This window comes from Pseudonaja textilis, chromosome 2 (genome assembly GCF_049901715.1).
Source record: "Pseudonaja textilis isolate UNSWEBS1 chromosome 2, rPseTex1.2, whole genome shotgun sequence".
Taxonomy (NCBI): Eukaryota; Metazoa; Chordata; class Lepidosauria; order Squamata; family Elapidae; genus Pseudonaja; species Pseudonaja textilis.
In genome coordinates, this window is record NC_141991.1 from 240,445,387 (window position 1) to 240,459,157 (window position 13,771).

The window sequence follows — 13,771 nt, forward strand, 5'->3', positions numbered from 1 at the left end:
TCACCTCTGGGCCCACTGCAATTCACTTGTCCCACTCTTGAGTTATTCCACACTGAATCGTCCCACGGTGAGTTGGTCATGGCACGTCGGCCAGACAAGTCAGACCAGATGAAGGTGTCATAAGCCGCTTAACCACTACACCGAACTGACTCTCCATATAAGAATTAACAGTAAACAAACTTGTCTGCCTCACCCTCTTTTCTTGCTTTTTCAACTATGTAGGTTTAACAAAGCAATGTGTATAATGGGCTCTCAATGTTAATTCAGAAGAAAATGCGTGCCGTGCCTATCAGTTCTGAAATGGTGCATAAAAATATATAATTTCAAAGGATGCTATGCCCCACAGACCGCTGCTCGTAGATATGCCAGGCAAAATAGAAATTGGCAAATGAAACCACTTGTTTTGGACTGCAGATTATTAGAAACAGATGGGCTCCCCCCTCACTCTCCTGGAACACGCTCCTATCTTGAGCTAGTTGAAAGCTCTCAGATCCTTTAGAATCTTGCTCAAGAAAAGCAAGATCGCATGTTATGTTAAATAATCCCCACGGGAGTTAGGCTACGTTGTTAATCTCATCTGTTTTATGTTCTGCTTTCTTTAAATTATGAACATTCAATGATAACATTGACTTTTCTGACACTGCTCCTCCACCCCCCGTTTAGTCAGATTTCTATTATCCTTCCTCATGTTCAGGAGATTCTAGTAGGCTTTCCTACAAAAGGAAGATTTTAAACATCTATTGAAATATAGAGCTATGTTTGTACATGGAGGCCTTGGGCAGCTTACATAGTTACAGGGTTCAAGGCTCTCCTAACAATTATATTTCGGGGCATGGGATGGGATTTTAAGGCAGGGCTTAGCTGTGCAATTTGCTATGTGTTGTCCTTCCTTTGTTTATTTTTATCCCTCCATTTTTATTTTTTTAAATAAAATCTAAGGGGGCACAACACTTTATTTGAATCATTACAGATACTTCTCAACTTATGACCAATCAGTTAGCCCATAATTTGCATTTATGATGGACCTCCCCAAGCTAATTATGACCCAGTTTCCAAGTTCCAACAGCAGCCCCTCCCCTGCTGTCCCATGACCGCATTTTGGGTGTTTGGCAACCGGCTCGTATTTATGGCCATTTGCAGTAACCCATGGCGAGATGATCATGATTTACAACATTTTTGCCAGCAACCAGTGTTTACTTCTGGTTTCCATCAAAAACCAAGCAATAATAGACCATGGGACCATTTAAAGACTACCCTGTTCACTTAATGCTACCCAAGAAAGGGTCATAAAATTAAATCTCTCTCATGATCAGGGGTGGGATTCAAAAAATTTTAATAACCGGTTCTGTGGGCATGGCTTAAGTGGTGGGCATGGCTTGGTGGTCATGTGACTGGCTGGGCATGGCCAACTCAACATCACTCACATCGAGGCATGCATCTCCTTGCCTGGCCTCTTGTGACTGTGGGGATGCTGCAGCAGTCGTAAGTGTGAAAAATGGTCTTAAGCCACTTTTTTCAGTGCCATTGTAACTTTGAATGGTTTCTCCACACAAGCAAAGTACCAGCAAAGGAGGGAAAAATAACTCCAGAGAAGTTCCTGAGACAGGAAGTCTAGTCCTGCCAAGAATGTAATAAGGATTAACAGAGAGGCAGTTTCTGTAAGCAACACCAGAATGTTTCCTTCCTGCCTTCCTTACAGGATTAGCCCAGTAATTTCTTCTAACAACCGGTTCTCCTAACTGCTTAGAATGTTAACAACTGGTTCTAGTGAATAGGTGTGAACTTGTAGAATCCCACCCCTGCTCATGATGACTATTTTTTTCTCGGGCTCAAGGATGGTCAAAAGTAGGGTTGGGCTGCTACTGAACTGGGGTGAACCTGTAGCTAATTTTATGGCCTGTTTGGTGAACTGGCAAATCTCACCCCTGATTGGCCCCGTCCACCCCATCCCTCCCCTCCCAGGACTCCCCACGCGACCCATTTTGGATGCCAAGGCCGACATGGAGGCTCAGGGAGGGCGAAAAACGGGCCTCTCAGAGCCTCCGGAAGGCCGGAAATGGGCCCCTTTCCAGCCTCCAGAGGGCCTCCAGAGCCCAGGGACGGAGAAAACATCCCCCCTGCCATGGTGCAGGAGGCTGACTAGGCCACGCCTACCATGGCCATGCCCACCAAGCAACCGGGGAGAGAACCAGTTGCTAGAATTTTTGAAGCCCACCCCTGGTCAAAAGTTGAGGATCCCCTGTATGTAAAATTAAAAGAATGGGTGATCAAAGCACTGCTGCTTCTTGCCCAACTAAGATGTAAGAGTCGAAGTCGACCAGGGAAGCCTAATGGGGCATTTTAACTATTATTATTAACATTAGAACCAATAGTGACGATGCAAGTTAGTTTGTGTAAGTAGCATAACTCAGAGACCTTCAACCTTTTGGGCACCAGAGACCGGTTCCATGGAGAGAGGTTTTTCCATGGAGGGGGGGGGCGGGATTTGCATCCTGCCTGCACCCCACAGATGGGGCTTCACTTGCTTGTGTGGCCCAGTTGCTGGATCAGGGATTGGGACCCCTGGCATAAATGGTCTTCCTATACAGCTAGTCCTAGACTTACAACAGTTCATTTATGCCCTGGTCTGTCGACCGGCCCTGGGCTGCAGCATGCCAGCAACCGGTCCGCACAAACAAGCGAAGCCCCATTTGTGGGATGCAGGCAGCACGCAAAACCACACCTCCTCCAGTCTGTGGAAGTTATAACAACACTGAAAAAGTGACTTATGACCATTTTTCATACTTACGACCGTTGCAGCCTCCCCATGGTCATGTGATCAAAATTCAAATGTAACAGGTTCATATTCATGACAGTTGTGGCGTCCTGAATTTCATGTGAACAGTGTTTGTGAACTTCTGACAAGCCAACTCATCGGAAAAGGCAGATTCACTTAACAACTCTTTACTAACTTAACAACTGCAATGATTCACTTGACAACCATGGCTAGAAATGTCATAAAATGGGGCAAAACTCACTTAACAAATGTCTCGCATCAACATGAATTTTGGGCTCAATTGTGGTCATAAGTTGAGAACTTCCTGTGTAAAAGAACTGCTGCTCCAAATCTTAACAAACTCCTGCTTGAAATCTTGACTTCAGTTGAAAAGCTGACAATTTCACCGATCTGGCTTAACATATCATGTAATACCATATCTCTTGGCCAGGCAATGGCAGATAGATTATCCTCCTAGGCCTTTTGACAACTGCACTTCCAATACAACTGCTTGCTATATGAGGTATACATTTATACTGTAAATGCCATAAATCTAGCAGCTCACAATCATTAAGAGGAAATACATGAACATTTTCAGGCATTCTTTCTTAGTACCAATGGTGTGTATACCCTTCTTTTTCTGCCAGGATTCATAGTTTTAATGCTCCATTTAAGAAACATACTTTTCTTAGGGTCAGAAAGTAAAATAATAGTAGCAGGCTGTTTCCAGGCTGTTTCCAGAGTTATTCATTCTGTTAGCTCCAGCAGTAACCACAGGATCTCTCTCCCTTTTCCTCAGTGTGGCCACACCTTTCCGTAACTCCTTTTGTGGCTAGCACTGCTTCCCACCATACTGTTGATGTGTTGATTTGCACTAGAGTTTTATACCAGGGAGCATTCAGTAACGGATCATTGCTATTCACCTATGAAAAGGTCCGTGATTGTTAAAATTATGCTAGTTAAACCTGACTCTTTGAGTTGCTTTGTTTAGTGTAGTTTACTTTATTGTCATTGCACCTCTTACAATGAAATCAAACTCCATCTTCAGTGCATATCATGACCATGACCATGAAAATAAACACAAACACACATCCTTCACACATTGAACCGGAAACCCCTGACACCATAACAACACTGCACTATATAGCAGAATTCAAAAGAGTTACTGCCCTGGGATAGAAGCTGTTTTTCAGCCTATTTTCAGTCCTTGTTTTTATTATTCTGTACCATCTGCTAGATGGTAATAGTTCAAAAAAAGGTGACCAGGATGAGATGGATCTTTGAGAATGTTTTGAACTTTCTTAAGGCAGCGGGAGCTATAAAGCTCTTCCAAAGAGGGGAGAGGGCAACCAATGATCTTCTGGGCAATGACGTTAACCCTCTGGAGTGCTGTCCTGTCTGCCACTGTGCAATTGGCAAACCATACAGAGGTGCAGTAAGTTAAGATACTTTCTATGGTGCAGCAATAGAAGGTCACCAGCAGTTTTTCATTCAGTTGTTGTTTTCTGAGAAATCTCAGATAGTATAATCTCTGCTGGGCCCTTTTGACCAGCGCTGCGATGTGAGTACCCCAGGTCAGGTCTTCTTTTATGGTAACACCCAGAAACTTAAACTGGCCACTTGCTCCACTCGGTCTCCATTGATAAGCAAGAGCTGTCTGTCTGATCTGTTCCTTCTATAATCTTTGGATAGCAAGATAGACAGCATAGAAATACTGTATAATAAATACACTTTAAAAAGTCTGCAGAAAAACACATTCAAATAATGCTCATTAGTCATAACACCAGAAAACAGGAGAAAAAAAGAGAATGAGTGGGTGATAGAAGATCTGCAGTTTTTAGCCATGTGTTCCTCGTAATTTGTATTCATTTTTATGCATTCAGAAAGAAACAAATGGGAAACGCTTACTATATTGATAGAAAACAGTGCTTGTTGGGAATAGTCCACTGTTGATGTTGTATAGCATTGTTTTATCTGTTTGTGTTTTACTGATACTGCTGAGAGCTGCCCAAGGTTATGCAATATAAGAAGATTGTGGAATATAAGATGGGTGACTATGTAAGTTTTACAAATAAATACATGCTGATGCCTTGGAAGACATAAATAATATTCAAAGTAATCTCATGGTTTTTTTTAATGGCCAAGGAATGCCAGATTAAAATGAACAGGGATAAATGCTGTTATTCATTTAGGTAAAATAAATCAAATGCATCAGTCAAAGATAAGCTATACCTAACTCTTAGCACAATAGTCCATCTGAAAGTGATTTTGGAGTTACAACCGATTATAAGCTAGGAGTCAGTAATATAATGTAACTGCAAAAAGAGCAAATGAAATTTTAGTCTAGGTCATAACTTTCCAATAACGAAAATACTTCCAGTTTGTGTGCAGTTCTGGTCACCATATTTTAAGTAGATCAGGTAGAAATGATTTAAAGGACAATGAAGAGGATCAGGGAACTGAAGTTAAAGAGAATAGAAAATTGGGGAAGGAGGCTCTAATTGTGCTTTTCAACAGTTCATATAGTGACTAATGGAATGCACACTAATTTACCAATTCTATTATTGTAGTAGTCCATGCTAAAGTAGAATCTCTATTATTATTATGATAGTAAATAATGATAATAATTAACCTTGACTCTAATAATTTGTGATTATAATGCCATATAATGGTTGGGTTTAGAGGACAGTAGGCTCATTCCCATATACTGTGTTTCGTTTTTAACTACTTTTATATTATGGGATAATATATGGCTAGTATCCAAGCTTGTTTACCTATTAGAACTATTAGAGATGCTGCTGCACATCTTTAAGGAAAGATTTAATTAAAAGCAAGTTTACCCTTCAGCATGTTGCATACAATCCCTTATTTTCTTCCCATAACTGACTTTTCTCTCTGTCTCAGCAATAATATTGATTGAGAAACGTCAAAAGCATAACATAGTCAATTATAATTTTAATGTCATTTTATTAAATTGGTGGGCAGTAATTGTCTTAACTTTTGGTAGAAAAATATTGCAGGTAGTCCTTGATTTTTACTGTTTGAAGTTACAACGGCACTGAAAAAAGTGACATATGACCATTTTTCACACTTGTGACCATTACAGCATTCCCACAGTCATATGATCAAAATTCGGATGCTTGGCAACTGATTCATATTTATGACGGTTGCAGTGCCCTGGGGTTATGTGAACAGCTTTTGTGGCCTTATGTTGTGGTTAGCCAGCAGCAGGTGCGGACGGCTGAGGAGAGCGAGGACTCAGATGAGGGGCCAGGACCATTAGGGAGTGGATTGCTGCCTTCAGAGATTGTGGGGGCTGGCAGCAGTGATGAGGAGGTTCCCGAGGAGCCAGTGCGCAGTGCGTGTGCGCGCAGGATTGCTCGGAGGAAAGAGCAGTTACAACAGCACTGGCAACTCGGGAGTAAGTCTGCAAGGTAATGGCCAAGAAGATAAAAGCCAGCTGTGAACGAATGTATTTTGCAGAAGGCAAAGATATTTTGAAACTCCAGGCTTGTGGACATTCCAGTATCCTGAGTTTGTATTTGAAGATTTTTGTATTGCAAATTATTTCTTGTCTGTTATCTTTTGACAAGTCTTGCACAGTTTGGCAAGGCTTGTGCTTATCACAGCTAATTATTTTGCAAAAGCATTACAAGGTTTCTGTTCTATATGGATTGTGTTTGATTTGTTGGGAAAGGGTGTGGGTCAGAACACCTTATGACAAGCAAACTCAATGAGAAAGTCAGATTCACTTAATAATCCTATTACTCACTTAACAATAGCAATGACTTATTTAACAATGGTGGTAAGAAAGGTTGTAAAATGGGACAAAACTCACTTAACAAACTCACTTAGCAAAATAAATTTTGGGCTCAGTTATGGTCATAAGTTGAGGACTATCTGTACATGAAGGATACTTATATACATGAAAAAAGCTATGATTTGTACTTCGTATCAAGATTGAAAAACATAGAATAGATTTAACTTCCTAATGTTGAGGAATTTTAATGACACCTTCCAGTCTTATTGTTTTATGTGAAGAATAGGATTCTTAATTTACTGATTTCATCACCAAACTTTTTTTTTTTTTGTCTTCCAGAAAAAAGTGCTGTAAAGGTTATAAGTTTGTTCTTGGACAATGCATTCCCGAAGGTATGTAATTAAATGTTTCTTTATCAAGTTTATCCCTTCCATGGCTTTATCTTCCCTTGCTAAATAATAAATATAAGATTGAGTATTAATTTAACAGGCATGGTGATGAACCAGAAATCCCTGTGATGTCCCCCAGCTTTCTATTATTCAAATGTGAAAGAATTTGGTATGCTTTTGAGATATCTTAATCTGTTTATCAAAAATCTTTCAGAAAGCAGGGCGGGGTAGTCATAGCTAACATTGAAGTCATATAGACTGTATAGTGAGAAACGACATGTGGAAGGAAATGACAAATTCAATTTAGGCCCTATCCCAATTCTGAAGATACTGAATCCAGCTGGACATAAATCTGTACACACCATATTTCTTTCCTTAACTCAGACTCTTCCACACACAAGACCCCCAGCCTGACATGAGGGCTGCAGCCCATGGAATGGGATAGACCAGATAAGTTTCTGAGTCCATTAATTATTAGCTCAGCTCCTCTTTAGAAGAGAAGCTTCAAAGAGGGTTAGGCAGCCCTCCCTCTAGGGCTGCATGGCAGATAGTTCCTATGGGCAAGAAAACTCACGAGCCTGCCATTTTGTGTCTGATATTTCTTCTTCTTGTAGCCAAACAGCCACCATTTTTCTACAACTTCAAGAGGTGACGTTGAAGTTTGTTTTGTTTCTGGAAGCCTTACCTGTCTTCACCATACCACTTTACCCTGGCCATCTCATGTCGACAGCTCTATTCTTTTTTTTCTTTCTTTCTTGGAAAAGTATGATTTTGGGAAGTTCTGTTCATAAAACAAGTTAGACCAAATTTTACCTATCCATTGCAGCAGAGTTACAGTTTTCCCATCAGCTTCATGACTGAATAGATATGAATGTGAGTCTTACCATATGCTCTGCTCATTTTGCCATGTGGACTCTACCCAGGAGACATGATGGAAAGAAATTGCTCGACTCTTGCTTGAAGTGCATTAGGTCTTGGGAAAGGGGGCTTTTTGGAGTGTTCTAGGGATGCTGACTCTGTTTGTATGTGTTTTCACATGTGTTTGTATGTGTGTGAAAACACATACAAACTGCTATCTACATGCACTCTCACACCACCACACAGCACAGATCAATTCTGTAGCCGAGACACTCATCTCCAGAACAAAATGCTTAGCCGACGAACAACACCTAAAAACCGAACTACACACTCTCACTAACGTACTAACAGCCAATGGATTCCAAAGAAAGAAGATTACCCACCTAATCCAAAAAGAAACCCCAACCAAAATCCAAGACAGAGAACAAAAGAACGTCAAAGCCCTCCTCCCATATATAAAAGGCACTACAGACAAAATCAGCAAGATCCTCAAAAACACAACATTAAAACAGCATTCTGCACAAACAGAAAAATATGCACCATCCTAAGAAACCATAAAGACAAAATCAAGTTAGAAAACCAAGGAGTATACGAAATCCCTTGCACCGTCTGCCCCACCACATACATCGGACAAACTAACAGAAGAATAAGTGCACGCATTGAAGAACACAAGAACTCAATCAAAAAAGAAGAACCAACCTCTTCCTTGGTCCAACACTTCAAAGCCACAGGACATGAGATTGACTTTAAAAATACCAGAACTATCGCCAAAACTGAACACTTCAACAACAGAATAATCAGAGAAGCCATAGAGATAGAAAAACGCCCACACAGCATGAATAAACGAGATGATACCTCCCGCCTACCAGCTATTTGGAAACCCGCCCTCATTAACAAACGAGTACCTAACATGAAGAATGACACCAGACCCACACCCATGAGGACCACACAAGATGCTACCACCACACTTCCATGCAGAAAGCAGACTCACACCCACACAGAAGATGAGACACGACCACGGACCAGAAGCCGTACCGCAGCTGCATCACTACCCACTTCAAACCCCTCCGACCCATACATGAAGCGAACTGACGCCCACCATGAAGATGTGGTACAAATGCAAAGCCAAACAACAGGATCACAGCTCACCAGCTCGAATCCCCCGGCAACTAAGACTAACCTGAGCACAACCAAGCCCCCACCTGAACAGAACACACCCCCAGCCAATCAGAACACAGCCAAACCCCCAACCAATGAGAACACCCCCCCAATCAGAACACAGCTAAGACCCCACCCAATCAAGGCACACCCCCACTAGCAGTTAAAAGGAAGAAGCAGCTGCAAGCTCACATTACTCCGAGAAGCACAAAGCCAAAGACACAAGCCTGAAGATGATGAATGAGACTTCATCGAAATGTCGCCTAGATACTTCCAATTTTATGCGGGAGAAAACCCGAATAACCAAAGATCCACATACAAATACCCACGAAAACCTCAGAAAACATATATATATATTTATGTGTGTGTGTGTGTGTGTGTGTGTGTGTGTGTGTTTTCTTAAGTTTTCACGGGTACTTACATATATGGCATTCGGCTTTGTTCGGGTATTTTCCCACGTCATTGTAGTTGTGCTTTTAAAGTTGTAGCAACGTTTTGGCAGAATCTCATCTGCCATCATACCCGAACAAAGCTGAATGCCATACATATATGTGTGTGTGTGTGTGTGTGTGTGTATATATATATATATATATATATATATTTATTTTCGTAGATTTTTACAGGTACAAGTATGCAGGTCTTGGTGTATTCAGGTCTTTTCCTGTTTAAGATTGAGACCATCTTGGCAATGTTTTGACGAGGTCCCACTCGCCATCTTCAGGCTGATGCTTTCGGCTTCGTGCTTGTGTGAGCAAAGTGTGATCGGAGCTGCCATCTCCCTATATATACTGGTGGGGAGATTGGCTGTGTTGTCAGTTCTTGATTGGTTGATGGAGTTGATGATTGCAGATTGGCTGGCTTTTTTGTAAGAACTTTATTAGATAAAGGAGTTTAACCTATGACTCATTCCTTATTAAACATTCACACACATAGAATGTACATGTAAGAGTATGTTTTATAGGTCATGCATTTTCAACTCTGGCAGGTCTGCATTGTTACGAGAGTTATAAGACAATGCATAAATTTGACACTCTTCTTGTTGTGAACCAATGTTGTGAAATCAATTAAAGGACTCACCTTATTTTTATGGTAGATGTAGCATCAGCAGATGTTCTAGTTTAGTAATGGTTCAATGTTTGGGGAATGTTGGCAGCCAGGCACAAACTTGATAGTGTATTGGGGCAAAACTGTGATAACAGAACTTGGTAGATTATCAAATTCATGAAGTGATTTCTCTTTTCTTAACTCTGTTTTCAGCACTGAGAAAACCCTCGGGACTATACATTCTGTACTGACTTTTGAAATTGGTAAAAACTTTGAACCAAATGAGAAACTGTGATTACAATTCAAATAGATTCGACACATTACATCATCTGCTTACACACTTACCACAAAAGTAGCCAATTGGAAACCAAATGTAGTTTGTGACTTCAAATCAGGTTTGGATGCACACATCAAAATAACCATTTTGTGAGATAAATGAGAAAATGGGGTTACAATCCTCAATGGAAAATGTTATGAAAAATCTCATCTGATGGTTTTCTTCTGCAACTATTCCTGTTGGCTGAGCAAAGAAAGATGCCCCAAATTTCAATCAAATTTGGTATGAACTAGACATTTTTGGAAGTACTTATTGGCATAAACAACTATGATTCTTCCTCCTTTCTATTTAGCTTAGTGTTGCATGCTACACAGAATTACAACAGTATGCTCTAAGATTTCCTGTCCTTTCAAGTGGCAGTCAGTGAATTTATTTTACTACTGTACAAGAAGCTGTGCAAAAGTGCAGGAACATGAATGCTTCTAATAACTAATTCCTGGTATTTGGAATTACTTGTTTTTTAAGTTAATTCTTATTGAACTATAAAACTCCAATTGTGCTTGTGAATAGCACACAGTTGGAGGATACTATATATTCATGAACATATAACAGCATTTCTAGAAGCCTGGCGCTCAGATAAATCAGTCATCAATAGATACATAGACATTAACATCTTCTGTAGTCCCTATGCAAAGGAGACAATCAACCAGCCCAAAAGAGAACAAAAAGACTCCAGTACCTCTCCATCAGTAATCAGCACTCAGATCAGCATAGATCCGTGATGGTGAACCTATGGCATGCATGCTGGAACTGGCATGCAGAGCCATCTCTCCGGGAACACCAGCTGTCGACTATTGCTCTTCTGGGTTCCAGCGCTTGCATGCGTGCTGGCCAGCTGGTGTTCGCATGTGCAGGAGTGCCAGAAACCGGAAGAGCAGCTCCCTGGCATGCATGCGCGCCAGAAATCAGAAAACCAGATGGCTGGCACACATGTGTGTGCTGGAAACTGGAAGCTCAGCCACGCATGTGTGCCAGGGAGCTACTCTTCCGGTTTCCAGCACTCCCCCTGTGCGCGCACTCTGGTTTTGACACTCAGTGCTGAAAAGGTTCACCAACACTGGCGTAGATTAACTCCAAGGTTAACCAGACCAACAATCAAGTAAGCAAAACCCCAATCAAGAAACTGCCAAAGAACCATTAGTAAATACTGATTTAACAATTTCTTCTTTAGGGAGATTGGTACACTGCTTTTGAATTGTTTCCCAGTTTATTTTACTCTGGTTCCAAATTTATTCCATGATAAGACTTTCCAGGATGATCTTTTGACAAAGTTAGATGCAATTATTGGTCTTCTCCAGTACACAATTTTCCATTTTTACTTATGCACTTGACTGTCATATAGATAAATTCTTTCAAAGATAACCTCTTCAGAAAAGTTCTTCAAAAAAACAGGATGCAATTGAAAAATAGTTCTTGTCTTTTTCTGTTTATTTAGGTAGTTCTTTATCAAGGGCAGTGGTTTGATATCCTTCCATGATGAGTAATTTTGAGTAGATCTACATTAACACATAAAGATAAAACACATACTAATATTCCATTGCTGCTGCAATTTGGGAAAGTTGCTAACTTCAGTCATATTCTCTTTTTAGACTATGATGTTTGTGCAGATGCTCCTTGTGAACAGCAGTGCACCGACAACTTTGGTCGAGTCTTATGTACGTGCTACCCTGGTTATCGGTATGATCGTGAAAGACACAGGAACCGAGAAAAACCCTACTGCTTAGGTGGGTGCAAAGAACTGCAGTTGAAATACATGTAGAACTAACAGCCTTTAGTGTTATAATAATGTAACTGTTTAAATGCTGTTTTCATGCCTTTCCATACATGTAAGTGTGGATTTAACTGTGTTAACTTTATACATTTCTGAATAGGGACAGTTCCATCAAAAGATACAGTGAGGCAACTCTTGCAGATATATCTGGAAAGTCTTTCTGAAGTCCCTATGTTGTAGGACAGTGTGCTGTGGATTGTATTCTGCATTCTGGAAATAAGTCTCCTACCTCTGGTGCATAAAATAGGTCTATCACATCATAACATCAAAATAATCTCTCTCTCTCTCTCTCTCTCTCTCTCTCTCTCTCTCCCTCTCCCTCCCTCCCTCCCTCTCTCTCTCTCCTTGAGATCTTGTTTATTAGATGAAAACTCAGCACAATTTCTTCTTGCATATTTGTTTTCAGTTGAAAATAAAAGGCTCGTGGCAGGAACACGATTACTTTTGGAATTTCCTGTTCTTTTCCTAATATTCTGGCATTTTGGATTGTGGTTTCACAAATATACATTCAAAATTGTGCAAGTATTCCTTTTCATTATCTGCCCACTGAGGTTGCAGTACTGTGCATTTGAAAGCACCTCTTTTCTATCATTTTCAAAAAATGAACATTCCTATTGTGTATTGCAGTTTTCCCCAACTTGATAACCTTCAGATGTGTTCAATGACAGTCTGCTTGCCCAGGCCAAGAAACAGACACCGACAGAGATTCCAGGAATGTTATTTTATTGTTGAAAAGTAGAGTAATAGAATCTTAAAAGCATACCCAAGTTTCTCTCTGTCCCATCGTATATTAAATAAAATCAAGTTGAGGTTATTTTGAATTGCTTTATCATGCTTCTTTCAATGTCTTAACTGTGAATTGCTTTTCCAAATCCTTCCTAAATCACTTTCTCCTTCCTTCCTCCCTTCCAGAATGCCTTCCCCAAGATCAGTTATAAATTATTTTATAAGATATTGGAAGGACACTTGATTAGATAATCTGTAGTGGAAAACAACCCAGGACTTCCCTATGCAGAACATATGCCTGTTTCTGAGCAACAGTCTCTTTCCAAATCCAGTACAATGCACCCAAAGTTATACGCACATTATATTTACTTTCGATCATTTCATTTCCTCAATGCTTACATATGTTTCCTTTCAGATGTTGATGAGTGTGCCACAAGCAGTGAGCCTCTCTGTCCTCACATCTGTGTAAATACTCTTGGTAGCTATCGGTGTGACTGTCATGAAGGATACATACGTGAAGATGATGGGAAAATATGCACCAAAGGAGATAAAGGTATTACATCAAGCCTTCTAAATTATACTACACCAGTTCTTTGTGGACATAAAAATTGTCCAGCTAAATTTCATGTAAGCTTCAGGCCAGTTGACCATGCTTCAAATAATGTTTTATTGAGATCATCCTTAATATTCTTCACTAAAGGATGCAAAGGATGTTGGAAGAAGTAGTTCAGCGAGTCTTATTTCTGTATCCTTATTCTTGAGGGATTAACTATAAAGTAACAGTACTTGTCTTCCACAACTTGATTTTCTCCAGATGTGTTGGACTTAAGTTCTATTAATCAACGGTTATCATGAGTCATCCCTAACTTCCATGGATTATATAAAGAGAAGATAACACATCTGGAGGACATCCAGCTAGAAAAGGGTTGACAAACACTACCTGGCAATAAAGAGAGACCAAAAAAAAAACCCT

At 40.3% G+C, this 13,771-nt stretch overlaps 1 protein-coding gene and 1 long non-coding RNA gene across 5 annotated transcripts in view; one reads left to right on the forward strand and one right to left on the reverse strand.

Annotated features, from left to right (window-relative positions):
* Positions 1–11,120, reverse strand: part of LOC148127434 (uncharacterized) — a 37,449-nt gene extending 26,329 nt beyond the window's left edge. The window contains exon 1 of the long non-coding RNA XR_015742404.1: positions 10,981–11,120. This is a non-coding gene — a long non-coding RNA (uncharacterized LOC148127434). The remainder of the gene's footprint in view (positions 1–10,980) is intronic.
* The window catches only part of CCBE1 (collagen and calcium binding EGF domains 1), a 193,663-nt gene that overhangs the window by 153,797 nt on the left and 26,095 nt on the right, over positions 1–13,771 (forward strand). For all 4 annotated transcript variants that reach the window (XR_015742402.1, XM_087927442.1, XM_087927441.1 and 1 more), the window contains exons 3-5: positions 6,855–6,907; positions 11,891–12,025; positions 13,214–13,351. Coding sequence is in view for 3 of the 4 variants with exons in the window: in XM_087927442.1 (XP_087783568.1) it covers positions 6,855–6,907; positions 11,891–12,025; positions 13,214–13,351 (326 nt within the window). In the remaining variant the exon portion in view is untranslated. The remainder of the gene's footprint in view (positions 1–6,854; positions 6,908–11,890; positions 12,026–13,213; positions 13,352–13,771) is intronic.